Raw genomic sequence first — 19,063 nt, 5'->3', positions numbered from 1 at the left:
CATTATCGTTTTTCAACTTTCCAAATTTAATGAAAACTCCAAAGTTTAGCTGGAGCTGACATGGTAATGTATAGATCTGTTGTTGTTGGTTTAAGGGATTAAGACTTAAATGTCCACACTTGTGCTTGCCAAGAGCACGCTAAATTCATCTACACTACCTTTAAGTATGGGACTATTGCGTGTATACCTGGAATGAGCAATGAGATCAACTTAAATGTGGAATGAAAGTAATAGCAAGCTGGTACAAGAAAATATTTTGTGCAGACTCTTTCATGCACTAACATATATAGAGAAATTGAAAATTAATTGTAAATTGCTTACGTTGTTTTTTAATATGTTAAGCCTTTTTCTTCTTAATTTAAGCATAGGCATTTAATCCTGAAGTTAAAACTGAACTCAAACTCAAACAGTTTCCAGAATATTCATAGCAAAATCTTTCATATTTCTTTTAAAATATTTACTAAACAATATAATAGGAAATATAAATAAAAATCAAAAAATTAGAATAACTAATTTATTTTTTAAACAGTAATAGTTTAATATTAAAATTTTTTATCTACCCAATTAAATTGTGTATACATTACTTCTAAGTAAAGTTTTCACATTTGTCTATCTGCAAGGGGAACGTTGAGCGGATTGATTCATTCAATCCAATACCCTTGGAGGGTAATGGATAGCAATGCTGTAGCCAATGAAGTTCTAACTGAGGCTTTAATAGCTCTAATAGATCAGAGCTTTAATAGCTCAATACCACCTTATCCCTACACTGTCCTCTACAGATAACGGGGAATATGAAAAGCATTCTTGCTTCGCCGCTTTAAGCCAGTCCTTATAAGGACTCTAAGGTCTACCTGCAAGGAGAGAGAATTCGAGATATGAGAGAAAGTCCTTTTTAGAACTTCCAGGGTAACAAATGGCAGTGCTGTAGCCAATGAAGTTTTAACTGAGGCTCAGCTATTGCCGTTACCCAGCCATGACTAGAGCTTTTAGCTCGATAACACTCCATCCACACAGATTCTCTTCATTCAGATGACGGGATAAAGAGTCAAGGACGCAGTCCATCGCCCAGTTCTTATAAGAACTACCTGCAAGGGTGTGAGGAGGGTGGTGGAATTAATCGACCGTGAGATGCGGTGATTAATACCCTTGGAGGGTAATGGATGGCAATGCTGTAGCCAATGAAGTTCTGAGGCTCGGCTATTGCTGTTACCCTCCTGCCATGATCAGAGCTTTAATAGCTCAATAACACCCTATCTTTACACGGTCCTCTACAGATAACGAGGAAGATGAAAAGCATTTTTGCTTCATCCTTTAAGTCAGTCCCTATATGGATAAGTACCTGCAATGGACAAGTATATCACTAGTGAAAAATTTTGTATTATCATACAAAATTTTCCACATAGACTATACTTGTATAGTCTATGTGCACATATTTCAGTAATAATAATACTTTAGTATAGTGACTTATACTATGCACATATTTCAGTAATAGTGAATGAAAGTTTCAATTTCTCAGGGTTTTTTTTTTAAAAAAGGGCTGGTAAATTCTTCATATCGCAAACTACAAACGCATTCTTCTTGGTGTTGGCATTCAGCGATTTATTTAGTTTCTTTGATTCATTTCGAAGAATCAGGCCCACATGACAGTTGGAACAAATAGCCTAGAGATCTCTGAGTTATTTCGGAAAGCATCGTGTCCACTTCAGACAGCTGTTCGCAACGACATTTCTGAGTCCACACATGGCCAGACAGTAATTCAAAGAAGTGGAGAAGTTAAAAAATAAATAATAATAAAAAAAACCGTAGATAATAATACAAAGAAGAAATATGTTGAATTATCTTGCTTTTCAATAACTATCTCCTTTATAATAAACACTGCGGTTTATATATATATATATATATATATATATATATATATATATCGCGACATATTTCAACTTATCTAAATATTGTTATGCTGGTAAAATTTTTAATTACTGGAGTAAAATTGCGTCTTCTGAAATCACTATTTATATTCAGGGAAGATAGATTAACGAAAATCCAGGAAGACATCAAAGCAAACTCGATTACCAATGCCAATGGCTTCATTGTGTCTATTGTGGTTCACTGTTGTCTGTGTAGGGCATGGGGAGGAAACGGAAGCGGAAAGAAAGCTTCCGTTCCCCCCCCCCCCTTCCCCCAACAGCTGCTGCAATTTAAACCGAGTTCAAAATCTTTCGAAATCTAGATGACGTGATCTTTCATCAAACGATGTCCAACGGACAGTACAGTTTTAACAGTTCAATCGTTACTCTTGTATACTGAACTCAAGTCATTCTGGATCAATTTTAAGCTGGTTTTATTGAAATTTAAATTATCAGCGGGAGAAAGTCGTATGATATATTTTTAAATACAAATTCCTATTTAGATTATATTTAAGAAACGTTGTTTTTTGATCGCTGTGAAAAAAAAATATTACTAACTATAAAATTACACTCTGTGCTATTTTTTATATACGGCGTATGTCATAATTTAGTTTTGCGAAGAACAGAGTCAAACGTCATCGTGTGTTAAAAAATTCTATCAGTCACATTCATTGTTTGAATAGCAGATTGCTCAAACATATAAATATGCTTGCTCGTCTGAAGAAATAAGGATTTTTTTTCCCTTTTTTTCTCTCGACATTACCAAAAAAAGAACGCATAACATTTTCTTTAACTATCATAAAGAAATATTTTGTTTGATATTTACCTTTTACCATATTTATTTTCTTTTATCATATCATAACGAATTCTGTTTGGAATAAATATGTAGAATGTACGCACTACTTAAAAGTTAAATACAGCATTGTTAATTGTATTATAACGGCAATTTAAAATGAAAAATATAGCAGACACCACAAACAGATAGCAACTTGTAGACGGAGTGTAAAATACTGATTTATGTATTCTAGACTGTGACTAAAAAATTAAATAAATAAATTAAAAAACTTTCTCATGTGAGGAAAGCTGACAAGACGTGATATTAGATTTAACAATGGACAAAAATTTAGAAAGAATATCTAACTTTGATGAAAAATTACGTTGAAGTATGGCATTAGTTAAAAAGGATTTTTTTTCCCCTTCTTTCTCTTCTTTCCATATACAGTAAAGTAAAAGTTGGATGTCCTTGAACTGTCAACATTTTCGAACTGTGCCCATGAAAACGGAAATCTGTCTCTTTTCTACACAAAGACACATAACCTTACGCAAAGAAAGTGACACACCTTACCCAACCTACCCCACAGGGGGAGGAGCTTACATAGGAGGGTTCTTCAACCAGTTCTGTTAAGGGCTCGACTGGGAAAAATTACAGAGTAGGCGGGCCAAAAAAGAATATTTTTCTGCAGAGGATTTTTTTAAATTATGTTCAATAGTGAAACACTATTAGACGTAAATTATCCATTAAAATCATAATACATAAAAGGCGAACGGTAATCATTTTAATTTTCATTTAATACTTTTTTCTTTTTTATTGTTACTATTTTTATCAACTTGGGTGTTTGGAATCTTAAGTGGCCTTGATGTACTGAAAACAGCTGCTGTTATAGCCTTGAATGTAACTTAATCTTTATCCAACTAGCTAGTTAAATAACCGCTCTGTCGATGTTATTTTACATTTCATAATCCTCTATCGTTACTCACCTCACAAATTAAATTAGTGTTATTTTTGTCCGCCCCCCCCACACACACACACACAGAAAGAAGCGACTGTGCGTGTATTTTCCCAAGTGGTACCCCTACTTCATCAGACGTTATATTACCATTAAGCAGAAGAGATTATAGAGTCAGAAGTTCCAGCTGTGTCGCGTGATAGCAGTCATCTGAATACGAATCATCCCACAGCCTAGACTTCCAGCTAACAATTTGTATTTGTGGTCTTTGTTTTTACAAAACTCCGTTACTTTAGTGAAAAAAAAAAAGAAATAAAATAAAATAAACTCTGTTTCCAGACGCAAAAGTATATTACACATTGAACGAAACGCAGTAGAAATTCCAACATGGCCCGCCTGCCGATGATATGAATAAGTAATTTTCTATGAATAAGTGATAATACGGGCAAGAACGGCTTCGGTTGTAATTATTTATTCATATAGCTACCGATGATAGAGACATCTAGTCCACAAAATCTTTTATTTCTTTTGATAGAGCCGAGCGCGAGAGGAATTCGTTGGTTATGATTTTTTTATTCATACAGCCAACGAAACAGCAAACTCGATTCTCCTGTTGCATAAAAAGCAACAGGGAACGAGGGATATACTGTGGTGTGAAAGGAGATTGTTTCTCGCTCTTTAATGCACTTTTCTGAGTTCGCTCAACATTTGTTAACTAAATATTTTATTTTAGAGAAATTTAAAATGTGTATATGTTTCTTCATTATTTTTTTACCTTAATTATGGTATCTTTTCGCATCGTTATCAAGGGGCATGCTACTAGAAAAATTAACTGATAAATATTTTTATTCTGTTGTTATTGTAATGCTAATTATTTGAAGGATGTAATATGTTCAATTTTTATCATATAACACAGATACTTAATTCATGAAAATATTGATAATTATCTGAATCCATAAATTAGAATATATATAGGGTACAGTATAACACTTCTTGCATATGCAAAATTAATTTAAAAAGATAACAATATTCTTAATAAGAGCATCTATGTGTTGCTCAAAATATCATTATACTCATCGCATCTCACGGTCAATCTCCCGTCTCAATTCGATATCATTATACTTAGTCCTTACAAGGACTGGCTTAAAGGGGCGAAGCAAGAATGCTTTTCATCTTCCCAGTTATCTGTAGAGGACAGTGTAGGGATAAGGTGTTATTGAGCTATTAAATTAAAGCTCTGATCATAGCAGGAGGGTAACAGCAATAGCCGAGTCTCAGTTACAACTTCTTTGGCTACAGCATTGCCATCCATTACCCTCCAAGGGTATTGGATTGAATGAATCAATCACCGCATCTCACGGTCGATTGATTCAAATTACTAATTTGAGTAACAAACATATATAATATTCTATATATAAAAAATAAAAATGGTGTATAGAGAAAACTGAAAACTTCTACAAAGTCTTAAGATATTTAAAATTATCAAGTACTTTAAAAGTTTAAAATATTAAATTGTTTTAGAATTTATAAATTCTAGGAAGAGTTTATTGAATCTATGTTTTAGTATTTAGAATACAGAGTCGATATAAATTTAATAAATTCTGATTATATACAAACTTAACAAAAATAAAATGCTTCGATCACCTCTAGAATAGCAACAAACTAATATTTTCATAACGTTTATAACATGAAAATGGATTAAAAAAAAACTCATAAAATCCAATATCAGTGCACAATTACGATCCATAAAAGATGACAAATGGTGACTTCTTAGTCAGCAACCATCTCCCAAGTTTTCTGCAGAATAAAAAAAAATATATATTTATACATTTATAGCTTCTAAAAGTTATAAACGTATAATACAACATTCAACAATGGTATCGTATTTTAAAAATTTTGATTCGGAAATTCAAGATCGTTTTTCCATCTGCAATGTGAGTTTAATGATTGATGGAGATTAACTCTATAAATAGTTTTCAGGTTGTTAAGTCGAAAGGTTTAGATTATTAAAAGATCTAAGAAAATCTCCAACAGTTCGGATAAAAAAAAGTAAACTAGAATTTCGATTAATTTTAATATAAGTGAAAAGTAATTCGATGTTTTAATATTTACGAAAAAATTGCATATTTAATTACAAAGGAGAGTGCTATTGATATAAACGGTGCGATCTTGATTTAAATGACATAATTCACCCACCGAATCTGGGCTTTCATATTAGATATGAACATCGATATTTTGCTGTAGAAGATTCCAAATACGCCTTAAATATTCGACAGGGAAAGAAGACTTCAGTGAAATTTCTATTTCCTCTCCTCATTTACAGATCAGATATACATCCATGGCATTTTGAATGATCCAGTTACAGTTTTAAAGCAGCGAAAAGAGTCACAATGGAATACAGTTATAAAAACAATGGACTTTTTTGTACAAAACTTGCAAATATAGTTTCAGTAAAATACGCAGCCATTTTGTTCTGAAATCTCGCCGATGTTCTATCAAATGAAACAATAGTATCCTTTTTGTCTTTTTTTTTCTCTCCCCCCCCCCACCTCACTGAATGCTGCAAAGAGAGACCACGCGTCACTGACAGATCTTACAGAAAGTTTCGTATCCCTTCTATTGATCTTCCAACTAAAAGTCTGGTAATTAATTGCTGGCTGGGATAATTTTTCTTTGGCTCCTTCTTCTTCTTTCTTCTTCTTCTTCTCTTGGTTCTTTGCAAGTCATTTGTTTCAAGTATTGATCCCACCAAGACATGATTAATGTCCATCACCTTTCAAAACGGAGAAAGCACTCAAATCGCACTGTCTCCTTGCGGAGAATTTATGGACCGGAGTGTGCTATTTGCTTTGGTGCACCATCAGAAACTGAACCGCAGTAATCCAGGTCCCTGGAGAATATATCGCGGTGCGGATCTGAGGAAAAAAAAGAGCTCCAGAGTCAATGGGGCTCATCTCTCAAAGCTAAATTCACGCCATCCCAACTTTGTATACAGCGAGCTACTTCCAAGCGGCCACCAGAAAAGAGAAATGAATAAAAATATACATAAATGCATTCGTCATATTTTCTCGTTTGCATTTATCCAACCTTGGCTTGACGTTTCTAACCATTAAGGATTGTCCGTCCTGCTATGATGAAAGGCGTGTGTAAAACAGGTCCATGTAGGAGCATTTTACAGTGTGTTTCGCTTTGCCACAGAAGGTTCGCTATTGTTAGAAGAAAATTCACCTTGTCACATTTAGCTGGCGAATAGGCAATTGATACACGTTCGTATGCCATACATACACATTTACCTTGTTTCTGTCTGTCCCCGAGCATAAATAGAGTACCTTCGTGTCCTTTCTTTGACTGCGTAAAGTATTTAAAATAGAACTGAGTGATGACAACACGATGCCTGGAACACACGTGCCGGTGAATGACACAATGAAAACAAAATGGACTAGACAGCCATTTGATTCTTCTATTTCTTCACCATTCGCGAGAAAAAAGTGTTTATATTTACGGTGAAATCGGGGCCAGAAAGAGACTCCATCCATAATGTTACAAAACGGCAAACGAAAAGAGGAAATTCTATATTTGCAGAAACGAATGCGATAAAATAAAAATGAATAACAGCCGCAATACATAATGTAGTTTACTACGGAAATATTTACCTAAAATTGCAATAATTAAAACAACGAAAAAAGAATTGATTATATCTGAGTTTTTTATGCGTGCTTAGCTATTTTTAATTTATTTCAACAAAGACGGATAGACAATAGAGGGCGTCACTGTAATAGCAGACGAACAATGCAATTTGTAAACAGCATTATTAGTGCAAGTATATAGCATAATCATCTTTTTTACTGCAGTTTCGTAATTCTTGTTTAAGATATTTTTAGGTATTGTTTTTTAATGTTTGATCAGTATAACAAAAAGTGCGTTAACGGTTTGCTTTATGTAGGTGAATGGAGTGCAAAATTTGACATGTGGTGCCATTGTTCGGTTTATCTTTGGGACAGCACTGATTCTAGTGTTTTAAAGGATATCTTCGGTGATCGCTCGCGGCGCTCAGCGGAACAGTTACGGAACATCCCTACGTCGTTTAAGTAATGTGGTCTACTGCGTAACTTTTGTGTCTTGAGTCGTATTTGAGCTATTTCCAGCCGTTTTCTTACGCCCTAAAGATACGTTGCTAAAAGTCTAAAAATGGCGTGAAAATTCCTTCATTTGTCCCCCCCCCCCCCCAACCCCTTTTTTTTTTTTACTGCTTACGCCCTACGGTTGTAAAACACTCTTCGGCGAGTATCAGTCATGACAGTTATACCGGGGTATCGTCGAGAAAAACACAGTAATGAGTGCCGTAAAGCTATTCCAGTACCCCGCAAGAGAGCGAAGAGGGGGTCGCTAGACCTTCCTACGTGATTTACAAGCACTGTCCCGTATTGTTGTGGTGGCGATCGCAAGACAAAGGGGCAATTACATTCAAATTTTAGCTTTTAGGGAGAAATCGAAAGAGCGCATTGAGTGACTAGAAGTTGTTCCCGGAAAAAAAAAGAAAAGAAAGAAAGAAAAAGTGGAACCTACCGCATTCTCTACTGAACGGTCTCTCCAGGCAACAAGTTACTCTTTCAGTTGTTCACAGATCTTGGTTACGTGGTGATGTGCTTCGTTAATGATAACTATGGTATAAAATTTTATTCTCTATAATAGGGTAAGCAGATCTTACTTCATAAATTATTTTTATTTAACTCGCTAAATGCTTCAAATTATATTTTTATTTAACTCATTAAATGCTTCAAATTATAACTCGTTAAATACTTCAAATTATTTATATTGATTTTGATTCGTATTTCGATTATAAAACCAAAACTAACTTTTTATTAGAAGAAAATATAAAATCTACAAATATATATATTACCAGTATTGTTGTTAAAAAATGGTGTGTTTAGAAAATATAAATATATCGATTCTTTTTTATTTTTAAATATAAAAGAATTAAGAAACAAATAATAGTTAAGTTGGAATAAATATTTATTTATTAATCTTCTTTAAACAATCATGCGAATTCGCAAAATAAAACTATAATACACATAAAAAAATGGATTCCTTCATATTTAATACAAGCACGTTTGAATAAGAGTGTGTTGTTTATGGCCACATTTTAAAGAATTAAATGAATTGGATAAAATGGAAAATTAAAGTCATCTGATAAGAAAGATGCTTTTTGTTGTAATTATTTTTTCTTCATTTTTTAAGCTCACTGGGTTTTATAAGAGAAACTATATTATTATTATTATTATTATTATTATTATTATTATTATTATTATTATTATTATTATATGAGACAACTTGGAAATTACGTCATGCCATATGATGTTATTTTTGAAGATACCCTAGTAATTAACTTCGAGTATACAACTTAGAATCATGATTATAAATAATGTTATCTTTCATAAATTCTTGTTATTGACACAATTAAAAAAAAAGAATAAATATAAAATATGGGTTTTTATTAATATAAACTTTGAACAAGCTATTTCAAATGTTTTGATGTTATGCTATTAAATCATTTTTGGGGGAATTCCCGTTTTTCTGCTTGGGTAAACCCCATAATACTAAGCAGGCATGCAATTGTAGAGATCTTGGATACCAAACTTTATTTGCTTCCTATTCTGTAACGAGTGCAGATGGAATTCTGGGCTGTTTTTCCTTCTGTGGTATGTCTATTATATTTGGCGAACAGCATTCGGTATCATTCCGAGCCATCCCTGATGTACAAGTTTTCTGAGAGCTTGCTCTTTGACATGTTTTCGGTTTGCTATAATGACAGTAGCTGTTTACTAATGTTTCGCAGTTATTTGCCCAGACTATCGGAGTCGTTGTTGAAAAATGCGACTCCATTAAATGTAATGGCGATGTTAAAACATTTCAGCTGTTAGGAAGGGTGATTATGTTCTATGTACAATGTAATTCTTATCGTATCATTTCTGTTTATCACTATCATAGTTCTCATGTGTGATTAATTGCTCCGAATGAGAAAGGGCAGGTTGGCTAGCAGAGAGAAAGTAATGTGTCGTAGATGCCCAAATATTACCGGATTTTTCCGTGCCTATGCACTGCTATCACTTATTTGTATTTCGTCCATGGCGTTTGTTCAAATATAACGAATAAATAATAAATGGAAAAGAATTCAAAGTAAACAGATGTTAGAAAACTGTAGGAAGAATACAGTTCCAAACGTTTTGGTTTATTTTAGAAATTTGAAATGACAGCTCACTCAGATTTATTCAGGTTAACCTAAATTAAACAAATTTAGTACTGGAATAGATTTATATATTTTTAAATTCATTAAATAACTGTCAGACCGATGCATCGTTCGCCATGATGGCATAAGTTAGATTAGGTTACTAACCTAATTCTTGCGTTGTTTGAACATGTTTCGTACTCAGAGGTGATGCTTAGGATATCAGAAACTTTAAAAATATACTACTACTGAGTCCATTGGTTAGAAGACCTGGGCTCAAATCTCAAGTATGAAACGAAGAACCTTTATCAGAGCTTTTCGAGTAAAAGTGCGTTAGACATAGGGAGATGGGGGTTGTTTCGTCCCTCGACTGGGAAAACACCTTGTTCTATAATAATTCCCTAGTAAAATATCATTGCTACCCCATCAACCATTAGATTGAGGACATACATTACTACTACTACTACTAATAATAATAATCTCATCTCCCTTTTACCTTCTTTTACCTTGCGGTGTCAAGGGTTTATTATTCATCGAACTTCAAACCGTTCACAGGATAAAGTGGTCATCCCTACGCCCCGGTGTATCCTATGTCCGCAATGTTGAGTTCTCAAGGCCGGTTTGCCTGCTTTGCAGGATGAAAAACCCCACGATAAACTGGGGAAAAACCCGGCTAACTTGGCTATGGCTGAGGAAGATCCTTCAGCTCCGACGGGAATCGAACCTAGGACACTCCTTCCCCAGGCATATGGTTGCAAAGTGCACAGCCACTAGGCTAACCGCGCGGACATAATAATAATAATAATAATAATAATAATAATAATAATAATAATAATAATAATAATAATAATAAAGGAAATTCAAGATATCAAATACCAGTATTGAAAAAAAAAAAAACCGTATTCTCCTCTCTCTGTACCGTAACCAAAAGAATAAATTCTTTACATGCGTTCCTTAGTTTGAATTGCAGATTTTCTTAAAATAAAAATGTGGCATATAATTTGATTCAAGATTTGATTCATATTGGCATATCAATTATGCAGTTTTCAATTAGAATTTTGTCATTTAGCGACACATTTACACGTACATGTACATTACGTGTACATTGTACATTTAGATATAAAATTCTAATAATGGGAAATTAGTATACAGTAAAATTATTTTAAAATTTAAAACTAAATTTCTATTGTGGATTTCGTGAATCTGTGATAGGAAATGGTGCGTTACTGATTTTTTTCAAGAACACATCAGTTAACGGAACTTTTCGAACATGAAAGAAAAGGCAATTGGACTTCTACGAAACCATTTTCAGATTCTCCTCGCCGTATGCAAGCGACTCATAAAACCAGTATATCTTCTTTCTGGTCTACCATCTCTTAGTAACACACGAGATGGACATTTCTGTGTAGGGGAAACAAGTGGGCTCCGATGTGGCCATGAAGAAATCCCATTACGAGTTTTAGTTTCGAAGAGTAGTCATTGTAAAAGGCTGAATTCTTTGCCATTTTTTTCCTGATTGTGAAACATTACTTGACTTGTAAACACCGTGACTTATCTCAAATTGTGCATGGACACTTACAAAGAAAGCAAAACACACACACACACATACACACATAAATAAATAAAAGTAGAAATATCGGAGAAAAAGAACAGCTACGGATAGAGAACCTTTTCCCTCTTCAAAAATAAATTGATCCCCAAATGATTGTAGAACTGTTCCCCCTCTCTACCTCAACGTAGGCAATTTAAGGTTTGCCGTGGTCGTAATATCTTCTAAATATTAATTTCTCTTTATGTTTAATTCTGGAGTTTGTGATTGGTATTTTGGACATTTTGTCAAAAAAAAGTCATTAAGAGCCGTATTAATATAATGCATTCTCTGTGTTGTACGACACACCATTAGTTCTAATTAGAGAAAAGTAAATTATATACGAAATCCCCCCCCCCCCTTATCCCCCTTTCTTCCGTACACCATATCATTTGGACAGTCTGTCACTGGTATTGTAGCACTGCTGGTTAATCTAACTCGTATACTGCCTTCAAACTTGCTGTTGTGGCAGGCAGGCAGACGAAATGCAAACGCCACCGACGCTTAGAAGTGTGTTGAAGGTAAGGTAGGAAAATACCATAGAATTTCTCTTTAATCACGCCACAGTTGGCTGGAGAGGTGCCGGCTGCCGTCATTAACCCGAAACCCCCGTCTTACAGCGCGTTCACATAGTCGTCAGCCAAACTTGTCATTATCCTAATACTGTCATCAGCGGAAAACTGTCTTGCTGAGATGATGAGTTTCTTCTATCGTCTGCGTATTTGATGACGACGAACCAAGTTTTAAGAATGTTTCTACTAACGAAACATAGATCACACTTGTTTTACAAAGTATAAAGAGCTGAATCTTTAAATAGTATAAGGTTACGTATAATGACTTTCTATTAAATCCATTTATAATATATTTCGGTAGTGCAACATATCATGAGCTATGTTGCGCGTGTGTATGTGATGTGTTGCATTGTTCCAACAGTTCTATAAGCATTGCGATATGTTTGTCATACACATGATGCAATCCAATACAACACGTGATATACCAACGTGTTTGTTTTGTTAACTAGAAGTAAAAAATAAATAAACTTTAATTGGAACCGATAAGGTAAATTATGTCTGTCATTTGACGTGTCATTTATATATATATATATATATATCATACTCTTTAAAAGTTTATCTACTGGTTGTTTACTTTGTTGAACAGATCATATTCAGAAAGTTCTTTCAAGGAAAAGGTCACTTACAAATCATAGACGCGAAATTAAAATGTGCATTATTGTCGAAATAATGTTTAATTTTGCTATATATTATATTATTAAAAGTAGGTAATACTTAATTACTTTGCATTTTTTCTATAATTTGCTTTTTTTACTTTAAAGTTTTTTCGAAATAAAATTTATTTTGAAATACACCATTATTTATATTTTATCAAGCTATCTTATTTTCATTCTTATAGGAAGTGTTTATGAATTGAACATAGAATTGAATTTATCGTAGAATTTCTATGCACATAAAACAGAAAGTTCATTACCTAAATTGGCATTAAATAATTACGATATCTGTTCACCCAGTTAACTCTCGTAAAATGTGCAAATGTTAGTTGTGGAGAGAAAATAAAAAGAAAACTTTAGGGATTACATTTATTGTAACAAATCAATTAGCACTATTCAAAATAAATTTTAATATTAATGTAAAACTTTTTTTAAGAGAAAGAAGCGCAATATTCAGTATTTTTGACTGTCAATCGTACGAAATAAATTCATAACATTATTATATATTATAGCAAACTAATAGATTATTGTTAGAATATTATTGTATGTCCATGATAATTTGCAATGTGATAACATGAAGAAAATATTTTGCATTGCTTAATATCATTATTAAACAGTTCATTTAATAGTAACTATGTTATTATCATTCCCTCTTAATGTCTTTTGAAATACTCATCAAATATTCTTTTTTTGCAGAGAGGAAACGTGGCCGCCAAACCTACACTCGCTATCAGACGCTAGAACTGGAGAAAGAGTTCCATTTTAATCGCTATCTGACACGGAGGAGGCGAATCGAGATCGCCCATGCGCTTTGTTTAACTGAACGACAGATTAAAATATGGTTCCAGAATAGAAGGATGAAATGGAAGAAAGAAAACAAAGCTAAACTAGAAGCTGGTCTCGTTATGGGCGCAAACGCTCCAGAATTAACCCATCATCCGGATCGCCCACCTCAATGAAGAATAAAGAAAAAGAAAGTGATAGAAGAAACGATTTGCTGAAAACTCCCCTCTGTTATACGTATCTGACCATGAATGGTCAACCAACCACAGTAGAGATGAACTATGATGTGGGTAGATTTGTATATATATACATATAAATATATATACTGTAGTTGTGGTGAATTGAACTTTTTCAACATCATCTTCTTGTTCATTCTTTGTATTGTCTCGCGTTCAGCTACCCACAAGAGGGACCTGGACATTTTGCTCATTCTAGGTTGTCAACAACGTTTGTACGATAATGATATTAAAAGAACCCATGTTACTAAACACACACACACACACACACACACACACTGACTATCCGTCAATACTAAACAGTTATTCAACAGGTTGTAATTTTTTGCGCTTCAAGATCGACTAGAAATTGTAACTGTAGTAAATATACTTCACTGTCTTATCAGATTGCCGGTTGGGCTGTAGATTAATGTGGTTTATTTATTTCCAACACGTCAGTATTGCTAAATAAAATTCATCCAAACGTCTTCATATCCATGTATTTAGTAACGGGACATACAACCGAGTTGGTTGTAGTATTTTTGTTAGATGTATTTTTGTTTTTTTTTTATCCCATTCCTTTTATGTTTCGTTAAGAGCTTAAGCGGCTGTCGTTATCACCTGTTAATTGTGTGTCAGAATTAATTTTTATCCTTTGAAAGATGTCGTTAAGGGAGCTACCCCACGAGGCAACAGAATTCCGTGATGTGTGCTGGATCTGTGGAGGCCATTAGACTCGTTGTTATGTTTCTGCAACCGCATTAGCGCATAACTAGGGGTAAAATGGAAAACAAAAGCCCACTAGCATCGAAATTTTATAGCGTCTTTTAAGCACCTGCCTGTGTATACTTAATGGATATGCAAGGCGCGTAAGAAGGCCTAATCGAGTCGTCTTTCACAACATTATCAAGCAGCTTCATGGCTACACAAAGAGATGTCTCTTGTATAGGAATCTTATCACGTCACTTCAGTAGCCTTAACTATGAGGGGGGGGAATGAAATGGAACATGGTAGCGCCCGCTGGACAACTTTCTCCCTCTTATTATCAAGCGGATGCGCAAAAGTCTGTCTACGGTTATTTACGGCTTTGTCAGTCGCTAATTTTGATCCCGAGCGTGGAGGTTGTAGTCGGGATGAGTTCCCTTCTTAGGGTCGTCTATGTGTACTATAAATCAGTGTTCGGGGTTTTAAAGGATAGCGTAACACTGGCTACATTTTTAAGGGGAATGTCTTAGCCCAAATACAGATCCTTTGCCGTAGTCGGAGGTAGCAGTTGCTTTCACACAGACTGAGAATGAAAGAGAGTTTTTCCCCGACTCTTCCCTCGCATTTGCCTTCAGCCAAATTTAGATAGCACATCCATAATGGCGGTTGCTCCATCTCTGGATACTTTTATTTATTTATTGTTATTTTTTTCCTACTTGAAATGGTGTGCCAGTGGTCAGCTGCAATGGGTCTTGACTAATGACAAGCTACAGCCTCAAGTGAATACAATAAGAAGGTTTTTAGGGGGGGGGGGGATTTCAGTGGATATCGCCATTTGGTTTACGATTAGAGAGAGGAAAAGTAGGCCCGTATCTAGTTGGATATATGTAACAGATAGAGACGAAGGCCGAAGTCATTTAGATTGTCTTCGCCTGCAGGACATGCCATGTTTGTAAGTTAATGCTCAGTTTTATTCCTCTCTGCCTTGGGGAACGTTTACTGTCAAACTGATCCATAGGACGCAGTAGTGTAAGCTCAATGCTACGTTTTCTCTCTTTTCAATAGCAAAATGTTATGGAAAAAAATTACACCAATTATCTTACTAGGTGATATAAGACTTCCTAGTTCTGGATCGTTTGATACCAGCGCCCCCACGGCGGAATAAATTTTAACTCTAAAATAACTTTGATTATAGCAATTGTTTTATTGTTAAACTGAATTGTTGTACTTATAATCATTCTTTGTTAATTTCGCTGTTGAATATTCTTGTCAGAAATTCCTATTTTTCCTCCCAAGTGGAGGAAAATATCTTTTTATGTATACATAATTTAGAACATTGGATTTATCTTCAAATTATGTCAGAGAGGTCGTTGCTACATGAAATTTTAACCGATCAAAACAATAGTGAGGCAGAAAACACAAAACAGCCAAACGAAATACCATAAACGCTTTTAAAACAGTGAGAAAATTTAATATAAACGAAGTTCGATATCCCCTTGTCGAAAATGTTATTGGTTCGCAATCTATTTTATTTTCTTCGTTTTTTTCTCTCTTTTTTTATGTTCAGTCATAAGTAGCCTTGCTTCCGAATAGCTTCCATCCCACCGTTATAGATCTATGTCACTACTGCAACCGTCCTACGACCATTACATACAAGCATATAAGCTGCTCACATAAATAATATTGATCACGAAATACAGATTTAGGTCCCTTGGTTTTATGGCTTTACATTTAAAATCCTTACTGAGAGATCTCGGAAGACATATGTTTCCCGCCATGCCAAAGTGCCTATGGAACATCAGCTAGGTTACCATGTATTTCTTCAATGTCACATCGTAAGCCTCCACTATCCCAGGGGATTGTAGCGTCTACAGTGACTAATAAGAACAGCCAGACTTCACATTTGTAGCATATGGGAAAAAGCAGAAATCGAACTTTCAAAATATTGAGCTCAAAGCTGCAAAGGCCTAAAGTATAAGTGTGTCACGAAGTCTGGGCACAAACCTCAGGAGGTATTGCCACGTGTGTTCTGATAAGCACAACATCCAGGGGCTTACCTCGTCCTACACATTCTGCTTACAAATGTCGTCTTCAATTCCCACATGTAGTTTGTATCGGAAACACGAGACTTGCCTTTATCTATGTTTCAAACGTAGAAAAAGAACAGCCGAGAACAACAGTGCTGATATTGCTATTATATCATTGACATAAAATGGTGGCTAATAACATTTATCCAAAAAAATCAAACTTAACAGAAAGTCTATTATCGTGTAAAAACTAAATAATTTAATAAAAATAAACAATATATATTTTATAATATATTTGAAAGAATAATATGTTATTGGTTAATTTTTATAGTAGCAGTTTCAGTACTACCACTTCATAAATATCAGCAACAAAGTTTAAATTTCAAAAAAATTACACTTTCTTATAACCATGGTGGATACATAGCTAGAGAGATTTCCGTACACAGAATAAATCTATGTAACCTCCCACGTCGGGGACCTCGCTATTTAGAAATCATTTCACGTACACCATAATCACATATGACAAGAAAAATGTTATTTTTCACTTCCAGTTCATCTGCGTTTCCTTCAGCTTCTTTCATCGCAAACGAATCACGTAGTCCGATCTAACATTAATTTATTTCTTTGTGTCAAAAACGACACAAACATGAAATCCATGCAGATCGTACCGTAGGCACCCATGCTGCTCCAACAACGGTTATCTAAGAAGGTGACCTTTTTTCTTTCCGTTTTTTCTTATTTTTCATCAACAACGTGTCATTTTCTTAGCGCAAACTTTTCCTTTTACGGAGAATCTGACCCTAGTCTCCAATAATTCTGACCGCGCCGAGGTCACTAGTCGAGCCGCTGGTTTAACCTCACCGTTCCCCGCTTGTTCGACGCGACCATTCGTCGAACTTTTCGTGTGGCAACGACCTTCCTTCTTACCGCTTCAAAACGTGGTTATCAGTTTTTGACATTCGTTAACGGTTATTATGTTGTGAAAAACCGGAGACTTAAATGTAGATATGGAGTCATATAAATACTGCCACATGACTAGTGATTTGAGTACTTTATGTTTATGGGAAATAAATTGTCGAAACGTTCCCATTTGTAATCATTAAATAGCTGTAAGTGATGTAACAGTTTTACTTTTTTTTTGTGTTGCTGAACTCACCAATAGGATACAACCAATCACCAGTTGTTATCTCACTTGCATAAGTCTTTATCCAACTGATCAACCAGCAATGCTAGAATAATATTCACTGCGAGTCATTTTTTCTGCAATTCTGTACTGATGGAAAAGTAGTGGTGTAGCTCCCACCTGTTTATTGTCTTGTGTAGAATTCGTTCTGTTGAGATATTTGTCACATTCAAGTGGCCCCCGTGTTGGCTACACCGACTTGTATGTGTGATGAAAACCTTGTAGTTTTTCAGTGATTAATAAAATCGGTTTCATGGTACATTGCCTTTTGTGTAATAGTTTGTAACATAGTGTCAGACATATTCTTTTAATCGTTGTTGTATCCCGAATCCTATTTGGTTCCCCCCCCCCACATAAACATACACAAGTTCCTCTGTCCTGATAGAGAGATTAGTATCCATTAATAAAGTTGAATATTTGAATACTAAGTACAGAGAAAGGTCTTCACGTTGTGCAGTTTTATTTATTTTTAATTCTCTTTCAACAACAACAACAACAAAAAAAAGATTCAAAACATACCTCGAACTAGAAATGTCCTATAACGACATTAAAAGGCATCAGTAAGAAACAATTAATGGACAAACAGTAACAATAATACTTCATTATGTACAAACACAAGCATGGGCCAATATCTCTATCAATTTTTTATTTATCAGTTACTTATTTTTATTACTTATCAGTTTATCTGATTAACCCCTGTTTCGAAAAATTACTTCTAATTATTACTTAAAATAACAACTATTATATTTCGATTAATACAAATATAGGGAAAAAACAGACCACACAAATAAGAAACTTCTAATTATTTCCTATATATAAATAAATATAAATATAAATATTGGAAAAATACGTAAATAATCACAGTCCTAACTTTGAACAGATATTCTTGTTTATGTTTATTATTAAGAGATGTTTCTACTCTTATATCTTGAAAAATATTTTATTTTTAGCAACTTATTTTGAAATATTTGCTTTCAATAACTATTTACATATACATATTTATTTTAGTAGTTATTTTGAAAGCTGATAATATATTTTTGAATTTTAGGCGAAGCAAAAATAAAAGATATCTTTTGACTCTTTTCCCTTATATGTATCTATGGGTAAGGAAGCTTGGTCGGTCTTCCCTTCCTTAAGGCTGGCGCCCGCGTTGGAGCCAATGACAGCTGGCTACGGGAAGCCAGCTGTCAAGAAACGTTAAATATAGTTCTGTTAACCAATCAGAATGGTCGGTATTCGTATTTAAATTAGGAGAGCAAAATACTCCTACTTACTGTTTCTTAGTTCTCTCTGTGATGCTCTTGAATGCAAGAAAACACCAAAGCGTAGAAAAACAGTGTTATCGGATTAATTATTCTTAAATAAACGTAACTAACTGTAAACAGTTTAGAATAGCATATTATACATTTCTGTCTTAATATCAATTATAGAGAGTACGTTATTTGTTTATTTTTAAAAATATGTTTACTTTAAAATAGTT

The 19,063-nt window shown here is 34.3% G+C and overlaps 1 protein-coding gene across 3 annotated transcripts in view; it reads left to right on the top strand.

Annotated features, from left to right (window-relative positions):
* LOC150100171 (uncharacterized) overlaps positions 1-17,842 on the top strand; it is a 123,310-nt gene extending 105,468 nt beyond the window's left edge. For all 3 annotated transcript variants that reach the window (XM_090403140.1, XM_090403138.1, XM_090403139.1), the window contains exon 3: positions 13,367-17,842. In XM_090403140.1, the coding sequence (XP_090259266.1) occupies positions 13,367-13,629 (263 nt within the window). In that variant the 3' untranslated portion in view covers positions 13,630-17,842. The remainder of the gene's footprint in view (positions 1-13,366) is intronic.
* Positions 17,843-19,063: the final 1,221 nt, after the last annotated feature.

Source organism: Typopeltis vanoorti, chromosome 13 (genome assembly GCF_054136105.1).
Source record: "Typopeltis vanoorti isolate ZY-2024b chromosome 13, IOZ_Tvanoo_1.0, whole genome shotgun sequence".
NCBI lineage: Eukaryota > Metazoa > Arthropoda > Arachnida > Uropygi > Thelyphonidae > Typopeltis > Typopeltis vanoorti.
The sequence above is the reverse complement of the archived record's forward strand: the minus strand, read 5'-3'. Positions and strand labels throughout refer to the sequence as shown.